This window comes from Podarcis vaucheri (genome assembly GCF_965113315.1).
Source record: "Podarcis vaucheri genome assembly, chromosome: 17".
In the NCBI taxonomy this organism is placed as follows: Eukaryota; Metazoa; Chordata; class Lepidosauria; order Squamata; family Lacertidae; genus Podarcis; species Podarcis vaucheri.
Window position 1 is genome coordinate 36,451,944 of NC_138755.1, and position 18,961 is coordinate 36,470,904.

The 18,961-nt window shown below is 47.9% G+C and overlaps 1 protein-coding gene across 1 annotated transcript in view; it reads left to right on the forward strand.

The window, feature by feature from the left end:
- Positions 1-3,984: 3,984 nt before the first annotated feature.
- IGFBPL1 (insulin like growth factor binding protein like 1) overlaps positions 3,985-18,961 on the forward strand; it is a 40,124-nt gene continuing 25,147 nt past the window's right edge. Inside the window, exon 1 of the mRNA XM_082205196.1 lies at positions 3,985-4,524. Coding sequence (XP_082061322.1) covers positions 4,044-4,524 — 481 coding nt within the window. The 5' untranslated portion in view covers positions 3,985-4,043. The remainder of the gene's footprint in view (positions 4,525-18,961) is intronic.

An 18,961-nucleotide genomic window follows, 5' to 3' on the forward strand; every position in this document is an offset into this window, starting at 1 on the left:
CAGCCTACGTAGCCTATACATAAATCCGGCACTGGCCCTCTTAGTCCCTGTTTTTTAGGAGGCAATGAAGGGCATGATTGGGCTAAAATTAGGTGTCAGGGATAGATATTGTAGGTGTCAATATGAGGATCTACTCCCCCAATCCAATAATTCTGCCAATAAACCATCCCAGACTCTGTTTCCATTACAGTGGTACCTCGGGTTACATACGCTTCAGGTTACAGACGCTTCAGGTTACAGACTCGGCTAACCCAGAAATAGTGCTTCAGGTTAAGAACTTTGCTTCAGGATGAGAACAGAAATCGTGCTCCGGCAGCGCGGCGGCAGCAGGAGGCCCCATTAGCTAAAGTGGTGCTTTAGGTTAAGAACAGTTTCAGGTCAGGTACGGACCTCCGGAACAAATTAAGTACTTAACCTGAGGTACCACTGTATCTGAGGTGCTTCTTCATGTGACTCCTCCACAGGAGGTCTGGAGGGTGACAACACGAGAACGGGCCTTCTCTGTAGTGGCTTGTGTAATGCTCTCCCCAGGGAGGTTCACCTGGCTACGTCATTTTATATTTTTAGGTGCCAGTCAAAAACATTCCTCTTCAACCAGGCCTTTGGTTTCAGGGTGGTTCACACAAAAAATTACAGAATAAAAACAAGTAAATGATTAAAAACAAACCAGCAAAACAATAAACTTTCCCTTTCCACAGCCACATTTAAAAGTCTGGAGGGGGGGAGTATTGTTTCACTGGCTTGTTTTTAATTATTTACTTGTTTTTAATCCTGTACAGTGGTACCTCAGGTTTCGAACACCTCTGTAGTCGAACGTTTCAGAGCTCCAACACTGAAAACCCAGAAGTAAGTGCTTCAGTTTTCGAACACGCCTCAGAAGTGGAACAGGAAACGTGGCTTCCATTCTGAGTTTTCCATATTGAGGCTTCCAGTTTCAGTTTTTGGTTTTCGAATGTTTTGGAACTTGAAGAGATTTCCAGAACGGATTACATTCCAAAACTGAGGTACCACTGTATTTTATTTTGTGAACCACCTTGATATCTTATCAAGAAGGACGATGTGTAAATCTAATAAAGAAAGAAATAATTCACGCACTGCTGCTGGTGCTGGCTCCTGACTCACGCCTCTTCCAATGACCTTGGGGGGCACAGCCACCCCACAAAAGCCTGCTTCTGCTTAAGATGCCCCCAGAGCCAATGTTGTTGCAGTCAGGAGTCTGGCATCTCCACTTTCCGCTGTTCAGTTTCCAGACAGACTACTTACGGAGCCATTTTCACACTCATCAAAGCTGGTGTGTTGCTTTGACTGGAGTGGAGGCCAGCCTGTTTAGCCAAGTGTTGAGACAGGGCACAATATCCCCATCCCATTAAAAGCGCCAGGCTGAAAAATGCTAATCCCAGCCGAGCAGTAATGCTGTGGGAATCAGCTTGCTATTATGCTCTGTACAATGCAGTTCTGAAAGCCGCCTGGATAAACAACCCCTTGCTACTGAGCAAGGATTAAGCAAAGACACTCTGCAAATGAATGCACTGAGGAGCGTAGCTGGATTGGGCAGCCTCACCTTGCGAAACAATAGCCAGGTTTCCCACATGAGCAAAAAAATAGCACATATTGTAAACCTAGCTAGAACAGGACTCCAGTCCAAAATGGCCAGAATAAAGCTGGATCACGTTTATCTTCATCTCATATAATAAAGCGAACGACCTAATTTGAAACTGTAACTTCAGGTGCTTTTGCATTTGTTATTTTCTGTGCTCCCCCGCTGCTCCTGGTCCAGGCTGCTGGGCAAGGTGTCCATGCTCCTCTGGGCATCTTGATGGAAGAATCCCATCCCTGGTGTGGGCTGGGCCAATAGTGTCAGGTATGAGAGAATTGGGACGTGGATGGCCCTGTGGGTTAAACCACAGAGCCTAGGACTTGCCAATCAGAAGGTCGGCGGTTCGACTCCCCATGACGGAGTGAGCTCCCGTTGTTCAGTCCCTGCTCCTGCCAACCTAGCAGTTCGAAAGCACACAAAGTGCAAGTAGATAAATAGGTACTGCTCCAGTGGGAAGGTAAACGGCGTTTCCGTGCACTGCTCTGGTTCGCCAGACGTGACTTAGTCATGCTGGCCACATGACCCGGAAGCTGTACACTGGCTCCCTCGGCCAATAAAGCGAGATGAGCACCACAACCCCAGAGTCGGTCACAACTGGACCTAATGGTCAGGGGTGCCTTTACCTTTACCTATGAGAGTATTAGAAGTATGAGTGAAGCACCCAGCAGGGCTCAAGGGTGCAAGGGGGTGGTGACGATACAGTTCCAGACTCTCCATGTGTCCCTATTTTCCAGGGACAGTCCCGGACTTACAGAAGCCCTCCTGGTTTCTGATTTGATCCCAGAATGTCCTGCTTTCCTTTAGTAAAGGGACCCCTGACCATTAGATCGAGTCGTGACCGACTCTAGGGTTGCGGCACTCATCTCGCTTTACTGGCCGAGGAGGCCGGCGTACAGCTTCCAGGTCATGTGTCTAGCATGACTAAGCCGCTTCTGGCGAACCAGAGCAGCGCACGGAAACGCCGTTTACCTTCCCGCCAGAGTGGTACCTATTTATCTACTTGCACTTTTATGTGCTTTTGAACTGCTAGGTTGGCAGGAGCAGGGACTGAGCAACAGGATCTCACTCCATCGCGGGGATTTGAACCGGCGACCTTCTGAACAGCAAGTCCTAGGCTCTGTGGTTTAACCCTTGTCCCTCCTGCTTTACTTTAGGACATCCCTCCATCAGATAAATGTTGGAGGGTATGGAGTGATGCACCCCCCAGCCAAGGAGATAAGTAACTATACAACCTTTAGAAGACATCTGACAGCAGCCCTGCATAGGGAAGTGTTTTTTTATAATAAAAAAGTGTGATGTTTTATTGTGCATTATATATATTTTGGAAGCTGCCCAGAGTGGCTGGGACAGCCCAGTCAGATGGGTGGGGAACAGTGGCGTAGCGTGGGGGGATCAGGGGGGGCCGGCCGCACCGGGCGCAACATCTGGGGGTTAGGGTTAGGGGGCGCAAATCCACGGGTTAGGGGGCGCAAATTACTTGCCTTGCCCCTGGTGCTGACAACCCACGCTACGCCACTGGTGGGGAATTATTATTACTATTATTATTATCATCCCTATTTTCATTGGCGAAATGTTGGAGGGCATGCTGCTCCTTGCAGCGGCGGAGCACCCGTTGCGCCTTGTCCAGCCCTCCTGCCGACGGGTGGGCGCTCATGCGTCGGGTGGGAGAAGCGCAGAGGGAACTCTTCACCCTCCGCTCGCCCAGCCCGCGTCTCCCAGGCAGGGCGCAGAGGGTGCTGTTCTTCACCTTTCGCACAAACCCAGCCGCTTGACGGGCATCTTTGCGCGCCCGGGGCAACGACTCCTCGGCACCCCGCACGCTCCGCCAGTTGCTCCTTGCCCAGGGTGCAAGGAGGGCGCCATACCTCTTCGCTAATGGCACAAGGAAGCCTCCGTAGGTCTTTGCATGTGGTCAATCCCTGGTAATGTTTTTAAAACACCGGCAAAGCGAAGCAGATAGGAGCTGAAGCAGCGCACTGTTTCGTGGCTAGAACAAAACACGCACAACCCCTTAGCGCAGCTGGCGAGCGGGGGTCTAGCTACTGGCGCGGAGGCGATTTGGTCAGGAGAAAAGGCAGGCGGAGAAAGGATAATTGAGCACAAGGGCGCATCATCCGCTTCTGCTCTCGACACTCCCCGTCCATTCTCGTACCGCTTAGCTTTTCCTCTCTCTCCAGAACCAGCGCTTGCGCCTGATCCTGAGCCTCAAGGTGCTGGCAATCGGGCTCCGCTGAGTTCAAAACTGTAGCTAAGGAATCGCACGCAGGAAGGTCGCAGTCAGCTCGCGCGCTGAGGCTCCTTAGTGCGGAGGCGTGGTCGTCTAGGGGGCGTCTCTCTCGCCATCCCCACCCACCTCCCCTGACTCTGCCGTCGACGCTGCGCCCCTTTAGACGGCTCCTTCCTGAGCTGCCGTCGCCCGCCTGGTCTGCCTGCCCAGCTCGTCGTGATGCCCGCCGTCTGGAGCTCGACGCTACCGCCGCGGCTGCTGCTGCCGCTCCTGGCGCTTTGGCTGTGCCTGGCGTCGAGGAGCGCGGCGGAGGCGGCGGCAGCGTGCGCTCCCTGCCGGCCCGAGCTGTGCGAGACGGCACGGTGCGCGGCGCCCGAGCTGACGGCGCGGGACGAGTGCGGCTGCTGCCAGCGGTGCCTGAGCGCCGAGGGCGAGCGGTGCGGAGGGGCGCGGGGCGCTCGCTGCGGCCCGGGGCTGGTGTGCGTTAGCCAGCGCCAAGCGGAGCCTCCTGCCGCCGAGGAAGAGGAGCAGGAGCAGGAAGAAGGCACCGGGCGCTGCGTCTGCAAGGAAGACGGCGCCGTCTGCGGCTCCGACGGCCGCTCTTACAGCAGCGTGTGCGCCCTGCAGCTGCACAGCTGGCGCGCCCTCCACAGCGGCCGGGAGCGCGTCCGGAAGGCGCACGACGGCGAGTGCAAGCTCGGTAAGCCTCTGTGGGTTGTGGGGGCACTGGGGCGGTGGCGTAGCGTGGGGGGTGAAGGGGGGCCGGCCGCACCGGGCGCAACATCTGGGGGTTAGGGTGAGGGGGCGCAAATCCACGGGTTAGGGGGCGCAAATTACTTGCCTTGCCCCGGGTGCTGACAACCCACGCTACGCCACTGCACTGGGGGGCGGTGGTTGGGGTGTCGCTCACCCTCCGAAGGTCGCAATCTATAGACTGGCCCTCGCAAAATTTCTACGCCTTAGTGTTAGTCCGCCAATCGGGAAATGCTTGTATTTCTGAATGTTTTCATGGTTGTTCCTTGTTCCAGATAAATACCCTTCTTGTCTGTTTGGACAGTTAAAATCACCTCTTAGAACCACGGGGGCAATTTGATTTTTAAGGGGGGCGATTTGGAAGCTTGTTTCGACCAAGTTAATGGGCTTTTAGGCTTCCTCCACGTGAATAGTTCACTTTTTGAATAATAAGAATTATATGTGGGGGGGGTTGTCAGGATTTTAGAGATGCCTAGGGGAGGCATGGCCCCCAAAAGGTTGGAAACCGCTGTATTAGAATTTTAAGCATCTTTATTCAGAAATAAGTACCACCAAGTTAAATGGCGGTTCCTTCCTCAGAAGTGCGTTTGCAGCCTTAATGGGAGCTGTCTACTTTCCCATCACCAGAGACACTGAAAGGTGGGTGTTGATGCGGGAACATTCACTTGCAAAGTGATGCACTGCTTTGGGCAGGAGCGCAGGCAAAGCAGCCCACTCTCTGGGGTGCCACCATTCCAACAGCGCCAGTACCAAAGAGAGAGCACCTCCACCTGCACCATCTATCTATCTATCTATCATCTATCTATCTATCATTTTCTGTTTTACAATTTAGAATATTCATTTGAACAACCTTAAAATATCAATGACTTCCCTGCTTTTCTTTCCATGGTTCATTTTGCACAGCATAAATCCCTGCATATTTTATGTAAACTAAACCATTCAGTATTCCATTATTACTTCCATCAAAACTTATTTCCACTGTTGAATTTATCTTAATGCTGCCCATGTTTTCAAGCGTACACGATTTCCCCCCATATGTTCAATAAACATTTTCTAGTCTTCTTTAAACTTATGTTCTTCTTGCTCTCTTATTCTATAAGTTAGATCTGCAAGCTATGCATATTCCACCAGTTTAAGTTGCCATTCTTCTTTAGTTGGGATCTCGCTCGTTTTCCATTTGGGGGCTAACAAAACACAGGCCACAGTAATGGCATACATAAATAACCGCCTGCACTTTCAGAGGAAGAGCACAGAGACAGCTCATTGGTTGTCTGAAAACCCCTGGAATAAAGGTGAGGGTAGTCTCTTTATCTCCATTGGCTGCTGAAGACTTACAGACCCAGCTGGAAAGGAGGGGAAATAATGGAGTGACAGGTGTTCAAGTGAAAATAGTGTTCTGGTCCGGTCTTGTTGTCAGGTTGACTCGTGCAATCCAATCCATGTTTACTGAGAAGTCCATCCCACTGCATTCAGTCAAACTTACTTCAGACTAGTGTGAATAAGCCCAAGGGAGCGGGTGGCGCTGTGGTCTAAACCACAGAGCCTCTTGGCCTTGCCAATCAGAAGGTCGGTGATTCGAATCCCGACAATGGGGTGAGCTCCCATTGTTCTGTCCCAGCTCCTGCCAACCTAGCAGTTCAAAAGCATACTAGTGTGAGTAGATAAATAGGTATCGTTGTGACGGGAAGGTAAATTGCATTTCTGTGTGCTCTGGCTTCCCTCACGGTGTTTTTGTTGTGCCAGAAGCGCTTTAGTCATGCTGGCCACATGACCTGGAAAGCTGCCTGTGGACAAATGCCAGTTCCCTCGGCCTGAAAGTGAGATGAGCACCGCAACCCCATAGTCGCCTTTGACTGGACTTAACCATCCAGGGGTCCTTTACCGTTACCCTTTTCTGCCATTAAGCTGCAGCCCCCTGTCTCTTTTTTTGAGAGGAAATTTATTAAATACCTACAATTCTATGATTCTACATGCAAGGGGTTGTGGGTACTTCAATGCATGGCACTTTTGATGGATTTAGCATAGCTTACAAAAAGCTGTAAAGGATGTGGGTGGCACTGTGGTCTAAACCACAGAGCCTAGGGTTTGCCAATCAGAAAGTCGGCGGTTCGAATCCCCGTGACGGGGTGGGCTCCCATTGTTTGGTCCCAGCTTCTGCCCACCTAGCAGTTCGAAAGCACATCAAAGTACTAGTAAATAAATAGGTACCGTTCCGGTGGAAAGGCAAACGGCATTTCCGTGTGCTGCTCTGGTTCACCAGAAGTGGCTTGGTCATGCTGGCCACATGACCTGGAAGCTGTACGCCGGCTCCCTCGGCCAATAAAGCGAGATGAGCACCACAACCCCAGAGTCAGCCACGACTGGACCTAATGGTCAGGGGTACTTTTACCTTTACCTTGCAGAAAGGTACAGAATAGCGGGTACATTTTTTCCGTAAGAATTGAGAGCTGTGAAGAAGAAGCCCATAGAAAAGTTGAAGACCCCATATTGATTGTGAAATATGGAGCTGTGCACGCACCTCATCACAATATCAATTATATGAGTGGGGCTTATTCCCCCCCCCCCCCCAATATTTTATTCAAGTTGGCACCCCTGCTGTCTACAGCTGGGAATCTAAACCTCAGGGATACCCCACCCCCCTTTTCCCTGTGGTTCTAATTTTGAGACCTGGCAATGTTTCAGAATTTCTCTCCCCCCTGAAAATCCAAGGCACATGTTGTGCTGCAGCCCATATGGGTCCCCTGCTGTTCTTAGACAGCTGACAGGCACTAGCGAAAGGTCCAGCATGTCCAGGTTTCTGTGGTAAGCACAGGAATGTCCTGGGTAGAAGATTCTGCCTTCTGATGGAGCCACCGCATTGTGAGATGCAGCACCCAGCTGGGATTTCGTAGCCCAGCAGGCCAGATAATTCTGTGTCTCCATTCCTGCAGGCCAACATTGGCATGTGTGTGTGTGTGTGTCAACCCACCTGCCAATCACCTGACGTCAAGGTTTCCCAAGTACCTAACAGCCAGCTAGTTTTAGGCTGGTGGAAACCACAGCACAGGGGGGTTTGCCTGCAATATGTTCAGGCCTCGGTTGGTTGTCCTGCCAGCTTGTCAAATTCCTTTGTGCAGTGCTTCCCCAACACCCAGCAACCAGCTGGCTGAGAAAGGATCATCTGCATAATCTGCATAATCGGCCATTCAGCCTATCCAGCCTCCACCTGCTGCATACCTGGTGTTGTATATGATTTCAGGTGTGGGTCACTTGGACAAGGTCGGTGGTTCAAATCCCCATGATGGAGTGAGCTCCCATTGCTGTGCCCCAGCTCCTGCCAACCTATCAGTTCAAAGGCACACCAGTGCAAGTAGATAAGTAGGTAGCACTGCAGCGGGAAGGTAAACGGCATTTTCGTGTGCTTCTGGTTTCACGGTGTCCCGTTGCGCCAGAGGCGGTTTAGTCATGCTGGCCACATGACCCAGAAATCTTTCTGTGGACAAACGCCATCTCCCTTGGCCTGAAAGCAAGATGAGTGCCACAACCCCATAGTCACCTTTGACTGGACTTAACCATCCTTTACCTTTTTTACCTGCTCAGGCCTCAGGCTGTGGCTTGACCCACCAGCTTGTCGGAGTCTTTTGTGCAGTGCTTCCCAAACCCAACAACCAGCTGGCTGAGAAAGCAGCTTTCCGCAGGGATCGTCTACATAATCGAGTTCCCTATGGCAGACTCGGCCATTCAGCCCATCCAGCCTCCACCTGCTCCACACCTGGTGTTGTATATGATTTCAGGTGTGGGTCACATGTGCATGGCTTGTGGAACTGGCCTCATGGGCCCAATCCCCACCAGATCTCCCTGCCCGGGCTGAATTCTCATTTTGCTGGCATTGAAACTGGCTCTGGTCAAATTGGACTTGCAGGGCTTTTTAAGCATTAGGGGAACATGCCCTTCAACCTTTCTCCACTGAAAATAGGGACGTCCTATTCTATTTTTGTTGTTGTTGTTGTTGTTGCTGTTGTTGTATTTATACCCTGCCTATCTGCCCACTATGGGTAGCTTCTGACTACAAAAGAGGTTTAAAGACTCTCTCAAGGCAAATTTTAAAAAATGTAGTATAAACCCCAACAATTGGGAAACACTTGCCTGCGAGCGCTCCAACTGGAGAACAGCCTTTACCAAAGGTGTCATGGGCTTTGAAGACACTCGAACTCAGGACACAAAGGAGAAATGTGCTAAGAGGGAGGCATGCTTAGCAAATCCACACCGTGATCACCTCCCGCCCGGAAACCAATGTCCCCACTGTGGAAGGATGTGTGGGTCCAGAATTGGCTTCCACAGTCACTTACAGATTCATTGTTTAAACCATGTTTATGGAAGACAGTCTTACTCGGCTATGAGTGATCGCCAAAGAAGAAGAGAGAAGGTACAATAACGCAACAGAACATTGAATGTTAAAAACTTCCCTTTACAGAGCTGCTTTCAGATGCCTTCTAAAGGTTGTATAGTTACTTATCTCCTTGGCTTGTGGGTTGCATAACGGCATACCCTCCAACATGAGAGCCAGTGTGGTGTAGTGGTTAAGAGTGGTAGTCTTGTAATCGGGGGAACCAGGTTCGCGTCTCCGCTCCTCCACATGCAGCTGCTGGGTGACCTTGGGCCAGTCACACTTCTCTGAAGTCTCTCAGCCCCACTCACCTCACAGAGTGTTTGTTGTGGGGGAGGAAGGGAAAGGAGAATGTCAGCCACTTTGAGACTCCTTAAAGGGAATGAAAGGCGGGATATCAAATCCAAACTCTTCTTCTTCTTCATTTCAATAATAATAATAATAATAAATAATAATAATTTCTTTATACCCCGGCCATCTGGCTGGGTTTCCCCAGCCACTCTGGGCAGCTCCCAACAGAATATTAAAAACACGATAAAACAGCAAACATTAAAAACTTCCCTAAACAGGGTTGCCTTCAGGTGACTTACCCAACATTTCTCCAATGAAAATAGCGGTGTCCTAAGGAAAAGTGGGACATTCTGGGATCAAATCATAAACCAGGATGGCTTCTGTAAATCCGGGACTGTCCCTGGAAAAAGGGACACTGGGAGGGTCTGAGATAATGGCTGGCAAATTCTGCATCTTTAACCTCTCATTGATGGCTCCCTGTTTGCAAGCTTGAAAAGCCACCAAGTTTCCCCCCAATATATAAATATAACCTGATATCTTTCTTTTCCGGCACCTGTCTGTCTCGAGAGACAGTGGAGTGCACCTCCGGGGGTGAAGTCAAACCACTGCGTTAGCAGCACTGATCTCTCAGATGCACAAGCCTGGACCATGTGTGTGGAGGTCCTGGGCTCACCCTCCTCTCTCCGCTTAACCCACCCCGCAGGGCTGTTGTCAGGATAAAACCAGGGGGAGCAGGTGAGAGATGCCTCGGAGTTATTTGGAGCAGGATAAAAATGTAGCAAACAAAGAGCTGTCTGAATGGAGCTTTTGGTGGTGCTTGCTATTATATCACCGACTGCCTCTGTAGCTGTCCATTCTGATGATAATGAAAGCTCCACCAAAGAGGGGGCTTTTATGTGTCAGTAAGTACCTCATTATATCTTAACCCAAGGGCACTAATTTATTCATGTATAATCAGTGGGGTAATATTTAACAGTCCCCTTTGGGACTCAGGGTTGTGTGTAACAGCTGCTTCTCTGCCCATTTGTAATCAAGCCCATTCCTTCTAGTTTGTTATATGCTCTGTGTTTTTTTGTTTTTGTTTTTTCCTAATGAGCATTATGGGAATCTGGGGGATTTCATAATTTTTTATTGTTCTTGTTTTGATACCAGCACAACCCAACTTCAAAAGTACATTTCAAAGTCTGTGCCTTTGCCTGCTTCACAGGATGCCCTGATTTATTTAATGGAATGCCGTTCAGATTGAAGAAAGGTGTGTGTGTGTTTTTGTGCCTGTGTCCCTGTGTGTCTCCAGATCTTTTCATTCATGGCTTTGTCGCACTTTCTCGAAACAAAGTCCACCCCTATTCCCTTTCCCGTGCCTCAGGCAGAACTTGGGATCTCAACAGAGATGGGAATCTTTCAAAGGACCTGTGGTTCCTTTGAGCCGCCCCAGGCCTGATGCTCACTTTACAATACTCTGAACAGATCAAGTCACAAATGACAGATCTCCTTTTCTCCCCGCCAGTGCTTTTCGCACTCTTTAATCCTCTTGCTGACTCCGCCAGCAGAAGATTAGTTCACAGCTTAGCTTGTTTCCCTGCCTGTGCGGTTACATTTTCATAAATTAGATTTTTTTCCCCTCCCCTACAATATATTTGCATGGGTGTAGCGGAATTGTGCAGCTTGGCTCTGAGCTCTGCAATCTCCTTTCCTTCCTTGTATCTTTTGTTACAGGGATGGTGACAACCCCACCCATGATCTCTTCCAGGTCTGTTAACAAAGGTGGCAGGACGCCTCCTTCATGGCATGACCCTGGTTCCTCCCCACCCCTCTTATCCGAATAATTCCCTTTTAAGAAGACTGACATTCCGGCTAGCTCATGACTGATTTCCCCTGCCCCTCCCACATGTGTGTTTGGACAAGGAAGTGTGTTGTATACCATTGTGGAGGAAAATGTAGACTGGCAGGTGTCCACGTGTCATGGAATCATGGAATTGTAGTGTTGGAAGGGACTGTGAGAGTCCTCTAGTCCACCCCCCTGCAATGCGGGGATCTTTTGTCCAACGTGGGCTGGAACCCACAACTCTGAGATTAGGAGTCCTATGCTACATCTAATCCACAATGCGGCAGCTAGACTGGTGACTGGGAGCGGCCGCCGAAACCATATAACACCAGTCTTGAAAGACCTACACTGGCTCCCAGTACATTTCCAAGCACAATTCATACTGTTGGTGTTGACATTTAAAGTCCTAAATGGCCTCGGTCCAGTATACCTGAAGGAGCGTCTCCACCCCCATCATTCCGCCCGGACACTGAGGTCCAGCTCCGAGGGCCTTCTGGCGGTTCCCTCCCTGCGAAAAGCCAAGTTACAGGGAACCAGGCAGAGGGCCTTCTCGGTAGTGGCACCCGCCCTGTGGAACGCCTTCCCACCAGATGTCAAAGAGAACAACAACTACCAGACTTTTAGAAGACATCTGAAGGCAGCCCTGTTTAGGGAAGCTTTTAATGTTTAACAGACCACTGTATTTTAATACTCTGTTGGAAGCCGCCCAGAGTGGCTGGGGAAACCCAGGCAGATAGCAGGATTTCTGTGTCGTATGATTTTTTTGGGGGGGAAGGTCTTGGGCTACAGGGTGGGCAATATCAAAAATCTATATAAGGGCTTGCGCACCATTGTTCAGGGTTCTTCTTCCTCCTGTGTGTGGTGAGTGGGGACCCTGTTGCAACAGTCCCTTTAATAAAGATCAGGCTTACTAGTCGCTTTGCTTCTCAGTATACTCTGGTTGCCCTCTATTATTTTCTCCTGCCGATAGGTGAACCCACTTAAGAACTCTATACAGGCTCCAGAATACCCCCATAAGGGAAAGGGAGCAGTTTTTCTTATAACACACTCATGGAAATTAACTGAAACCTGAGTTAGTCAGGGCCTTTCATTTAAACTTTGAGTAAAAGTTACTTCAGTACAACCATTGGCTATGAAACATTCTTGATGGGTTCTTGCAAGGAAGAAAGTAGCAGCTACCCTTTTCTGAATTCATTTGTTCTCAAGATGTGATTGCATCCCCATATTCCGCATTTTGCATACTGTACCCCCCCCCCCATCGTGAAATTAGCAACCCTCCTCTCTATTTCTGTTTCGCAGAATTTTATATACCGGTATTTATCTCTCACGACAAATGGGAGAAGCTTCTCTGTTGTTCCTGCTACATGCATTAATAGGGTGCAGATTTTCACAGGCCTCACGGCCACAGCACTCTCAGAATACAAAAAACTCTTGCAAGGAAAAATCTTCAGAAATGATCTGACTTAAAAGAGGAAAACTGCATGCAAATCAGCCGAGAAATGGCAACCCACCCTCCACCCTCCACCCCCACCTCAAAGGGCCTTTATGAAGGGTGATGCTCTCTGACAACCATAACATTGCCAGCTACAAGCAGAAAATCCACTTCTAATCTTCAGGAAAATGAAAGGGCGAGACTTCGGGGACCTCACTTTCAAGCAAACTGGTATCCCATTGCACCAAAAGGCTTTGAGGTTTGCTTGGAACTTCTTAGGGGGAAAAAACCCCAGCCCTCCAAAACCATATGGGCCCGATCCAGTCCAAAGTCTAGCACTTTTATATCATGTAATTCAAATAGGAGAATAAGGGTTAATGTGGAAGAATAGCGGGAAATGGCTTCCACTCTCTCTTCCTGCCAACCTACAAGATGCATCCACAGGAGACTGCCAACATATGCGTGTTGTTGTTTTTTAGGGGGGTTAACTATTTATTTTTCCCCAGTAGTGATGTAAGAAAGTGGGAGCTGGACCATAAAGAAGGCTGATCGCCAAAAAATTGATGCTTTTAATTATGGTGCTGGAGGAGACTCTGGAGAGTCCCATGGACTGCAAGAAGATCCAACCTCTCCATTCTGAAGGAAATCAGCCCTGAGTGCTCACTGGGAGGACAGATCCTGAAGCTGAGGCTCCAAGACTTGGGCCACCTCATGAGAAGAGAAGACTCCCTGGAAAAGACCCTGATGTTGGGAAAGATGGAGGGCACAAGGAGAAGGGGACGACAGAGGACGAGATGGTTGGACAGTGTTCTCGAAGCTACCAGCATGAGTTTGACCAAACTGTGGGAGGCAGTGGAAGACAGGAGTGCCTGGCGTGCTCTGGTCCAGGGGGTCACGAAGAGTCGGACACAACTAAATGACTAAACAACAACAAACTATTTATTTCCCTGAGCCTTTATTCATTCAATATCTCTTCTCTCTTTTTTTGATAATAATTTTTATTAGTTTTCAATTACAATAATCCAAAAATAGCCTCATTATAACAATGCCAAATTATAAAACAATTACTAATACCAATCCTTCGGGTGCCAAATGATATAATTTAGGTGCCCCCCCCCCCCCCGCGTGCTATAATTGATGGTTTGGTGGCTTTCTTTATTTCTGCGTTCCAAACTCTTATTAATTTCAATTGCACTCCAGTCAAAATAACAATCCCTTATACAACAACTGCAATATTAACGTCTTCCATTCAAATTGACACATTAAATGATTTATAAAGCTACAGGAGAAGCATTCAAACTACATCCTTGTTCTTCCCGTGTGTGGCAATTATTCTGTCCGTGATGTTTCTTCCAGTCTTTGTAAAATATTATGTCTATCTTTTCCCAGTTGTTGCTGTTCTCCATCATGCCTTGGGCAGAGCTAATATCCCATTGTTGTTTCAGAAGTTCTCCATTGCTCCATCCCGTTATTCACTCAATATCTCTCTCCTTGATTGCTTTTCTTCTTTCCACAACCGAAAAAGTTAGTGGTGGAGTGGAACATGGATAAGCAGGGATGAAATACCGTATTTTTCGCTCTATAAGCCACACCATACCACAAGACGCACCTAGTTTTTGGAGGAGGAAAACAAGGAAAAAAATATTCTGAATCCCAGAAGCCAGAACAGCAAGAGGGATCGCTGCGCAGCAAAAGCAGCAATCCCTCTTGCTGTTCTGGCTTCTGGGATAGCTGCGCAGCCTGCATTCGCTCCATAAGATGCACACACATTTCCCCTTACTTTTTAGGAGGGAAAAATGAGTCTTATAGAGCAAAAAATACGGTACTTCTTCTTTCACAGCAGGAACGGTGATGTCATCTCCTGGGGGTGCTCTCTGCCTGCTAAATAAATACGCTTCCCCCAAGAGTTTAGTTCAGTTGAGATTCCTGCATTGCAAGGGGTTAAACTAGATCCCGTCGAACTCTATGATTCCAAAAGGCAAATTCACCTGATAAACTAAGCCAATGTTAAGGTCCAAATTTGGCTCTCATTCTATGACAGGGTTGTAGAGGGCAGGGCGGGGGCTCTTTGGATGTGGCAGGACTACAAAGCCCATCACCTCTGGCCATTGGCCATGATGGCTGAGGCTGATGGGAGTTGGAGTCTAATAAACTCTGGAGGCCCCACAAATTACCTTCCTCTGTTGCAAGCCATCCTCATAAGTGTCTCTTGACAGTCCAAGCATTTGTCAATGCTCAGGTCCTCTTAGATGTTGACATGAGCCAGAGTGGATTTTGTTATGTACTGAAGTTCTCACCCTGGGCCAGCAGGGGGATACTGTAGATAGTTTTCACTCAGGTCCACATATACAAATAAGGGATTGAAAGTGACGTTCAGTGATTGGATAGTTACAGAAAGTGTTACAGTTGCGTTGTAGTGGAGCTCTATATAAGCAGGCTGGCTGAACCCTTTAGTTCAGTTCTGTTCTGGCCTATGAATAAACAAGAGCTGTTTGAAGAATCGCTGTGGCGTCTGATATGTTCACCCACAACTTAATAGATTTGATTTAAATCAAATCGATTTAATCGCTAGTCAGTAAGACTTGATTTAAATCATTATTATTTTTACAGAAAGACTCATTCTTGCTGCTGTAATCTTAATATTTACAACCAGATGAAGGTTTCATTTTTTGGAATAATAGATTTTCAGAGTAGTTTTTACAGTTTTATCAAAAATTACCGACTTGCACAATTATCACACAAAGATCCCAAGACTCATGGAGTATTCTGCTCACAAGGTTGCGCTTTCATTTTTACTGCTTCACACTTAGCTACTTCTGCAGATCTACTCCACTCCAAACAATCTATTCATTGACCCTATTGGAACTTAGCATTTAAGAGGTAAGGGGTTGATTCTGTGGATATAAATTTGCAAAAAAACAATGGGATTAAGGTTTCTCTCTCAACTCTGCATGTTTATTCTATAACATTTTTCTTGTGAAGAAAAGGCACGTTATCTCTGCAGACACAAATTCACACTTTTGAGAACTGCAAAAACAAACATCTGTGATAATATCTTCTCATTAGAAAAACTGCCCCAAATAATCTTACAGAAACCTCTGGAAGACATTGTGAATGGATTAATGGAGTTCATTTACCAAAATATTTAAGCATTGCATATAAAGACTCGTGCTACATAATTAAAAACAAATTTTTATTTCCTGATGAATAGCCTTTGGACTATAATGTAACTTAAATACAAAACTATCTTTAGAAAGATTTTTCCTCCAAGAGCATTTTATTTTTAAAAATCCAATTTAAATTTTAAAAATCCGATTTAAATTTTTAAAATATCCAGTTTAATTTTTTTAAAAAATGTGATATTTTTAAAAAAATCACTGGTTTTTATCCATCCTGACATGAACTAAAATGAATATGTGATCTCAGCTGCCACATGTCCTGACAGGATACTGCAAGGAAGCAGCAGAATCATGCCCAGCTCGTTTTGAGCTTCTAGCATTCCTATGAAATGTGCTGCTTTTCCAGATACGACACTAAAATCAAAGCATGCTTCTTCTACCCCTCTCTCTCCATTAGAAATCTGAAATGCAATCTTGCAAAGAGCAGCAACATGGTTCTATATTTATCTCTCATATTGGAGCTCCTGTTATGTTTATATCCGTTGGCAGTAATGCAAGAGACAGTGGCAAATATACTGAAATAGTAAAGTGGAAGGGAAATGCCAAGCGTCTAAGCACAGCTAAATCTGAAAGATGAAATAACCACCCACTTTGGTGTTGCCCATTCAAATAACTCTGCCTGTCTTGACTGAGAGCCAAAGACAATTCGAGTTCAACCAAATATGTTGTTTGAAGCAGTATCAGGTCACCCCAGGAGGAAGTGTGCTAAAGATAACTTGTCCTTGTCATACAAGTACATGACTGACAATATCCACCAAGTGGATCCACCAAGCAGAAGTTATGGTTTACTACTGAAAACACTCTGCTTAAAAAACAGAAACATCATCTTGCCAACAAAGGTCCGTATAGTTAAAGCTATGGTTTTCCCAGTAGTGATGTATGGAAGTTAGAGCTGGACCATAAAGAAGGCTGATCGCCGAAGAATTGATGCTTTTGAATTATGGTGCTGGAGGAGACTCTTGAGAGTCCCATGGACTGCAAGAAGATCAAACCTATCCATTCTGAAGGAAATCAGCCCTGAGTGCTCACTGGAAGGACAGATCCTGAAGCTGAGGCTCCAAGACTTTGGCCACCTCATGAGAAGAGAAAAGACCCTGATGTTGGGAAAGATGGAGGGCACAAGAAGAAGGGGACGACAGAGGACAAGATGGTTGGACAGTATTCTCGAAGCTACCAGCATGAGTTTGACCAAACTGTGGGAGGCAGTGGAAGACAGGAGTGCCTGGTGTGCTCTGGTCCATGGGGTCACGAAGAGTCGGACACAACTAAACAACAACAACTTAAAACACTGAACTAAACAAAATAGGTAATATGTCTTCTTCCTCCCCTACAGACCGAGTGGAGCAATTACCGTATTTTTCGCCCTATAGGACGCACCGGCCCATAGGACGCACCTATTTTTTGGGTGGGGGAAATCAAGGGAAAATTTTTTATTTCCCCCCAGGTTTGCGCAGCCACCCCCAAGCTAGAAGAGGGAGACGGAGCGCTTCGTCTCCTTTTTCTGCCTTCAGGGACAGCCTGCCCCGCTATCCCGCGAGCTTGTGGGGCTGGCGGGGGGAAAGCAGGCTTGCTTCTCCCCCCCCCCAGCCTCCAGATCAGGTCGGGGAATAGCAGGATGGCGGCGCTTCGCCATCCCCCTATTCCCCGAGCTTGTGGGGCTGGCGGGGGGAGAAGCAGGCTTGCTTCTCCCCCCGCCAGCCTCCAGATCAGGTCGGGGAATAGCGGGGTGGTGGCGCTGCGCCTCCCCGCTGTCCCCAGCTTTTGGGTGCAGGCTGCTGCCCGCAAGCCTTGAGAGCCCGCATGACATCCCGCCGGGCTTGCAAGACTTGGGATAGCTTCCTGAACTCTGGAGAGCAAGAGGGGTTGGTGCGCACGGACCCCTCTCGCTCTCCAGGCTTCAGCGAAAGCCTGCATTCGCCCCATAGGACGCACCCAGATTTCCCCTTCATTTTTGGAGGGGGAAAAGTGCGTCCTATAGGGCGAAAAATACGGTATATGTTAGGCAAAACTTGGAATATGATAACATCGCACCATGTGCTCCCAAGAGAAGGAGATATTCTTAATTTGTTCATTCCTTTCGTTTCATTTATGAATTGACTTCCCATGATACACCTTAAAGTGATTTTGAGATGAAATGAAAGCATAATAAAAACATCAATATGGAAATGCTGTCTTTGACAGCGAGTCCCCATCTAGTTCCATGAGCCAATGTAAAGACACTCTCGCTCTTGTTCATGGAAGACAATCTTACTCACCAATGAGTGATTGCCAAAGAAGAAGAAGTTGCCCCACACTTTCCAGGGCATTTGCCCTCCCTTTTCCGTATTGCAAAAAATCAGGTCTTTTGGAGAAGTTGGTTTGCTGTGCAAGACCACCCGTCAACTGTAACAGCACAACCTGAACTTGCTGGCATGTGACTGAATCCAAGCTGAAAAGAGCTACAGTCTTGAAGCACCCCAAAAGAAAGAAAAATGAGGGAGAGGAGGTGGGAGACAAGAGGGGGAGAGAGAGAAGGAGGAGGTCCTTGACAAGTGAGATCACATTCCAGTGTAAGATAATCTTTTCGTTTAGTAAAACCCATCTGGTGAGGCCAAAAATATGATTGATGCTAAATGTGTGAATATTTATATAGAGAGATATCTCTATTAATAGCCAGCTCAGTCTCAAAGTGGGAAAAGCTTATGTAGCCATCCGCACTCGAGAGGGAGATACCAACAGACTTAAGGGAACTACAAGGTTTGCAGCAGTGTATTAAAAGAAAAATAAGAGGGGCTGACCCCTAAAACAGCCCAGCGAGGACTGGACATGCTCCCTTGTTGCAGAATGCTGTTGAGAGGCAACAACTGAAAACTGCAGCGGAGGAGAAGCAGAATGAGTATTCTGGGAAGGGGAGTGGCTGGCTGGTGCTCCAACGCACTGACATTCCACACTGCAGGACTTTGTTGCAAGATCTGCTTGTTCTGAGGAACCTCAGGCCCTGGAGGACCAAGTGTGATCCTCCAAGACTCTCTATCTCGCCCTAGAGACTCTTCTCAAGGCCCACCCTCTCCTGAATCACACTGTCCCTCAGCCTTGCGTCACACGCTCCTTTAGTAGATTTGCCTGGCTGAGGGACTTCACTCTGGATTTGTGAAGGGTTTACTCCTTAGCCTTTCACCAAAAGTGTCATGGGTTTTGAAGACGCTCGAACTCAGGACGAAAGGGATAATCGCACTAAGAGGAAGGCACATTTGGCAAACCCTCACCATCATCAACTCCCACCCAGAAACCTATGTTGGAAGGAAGTGTGGA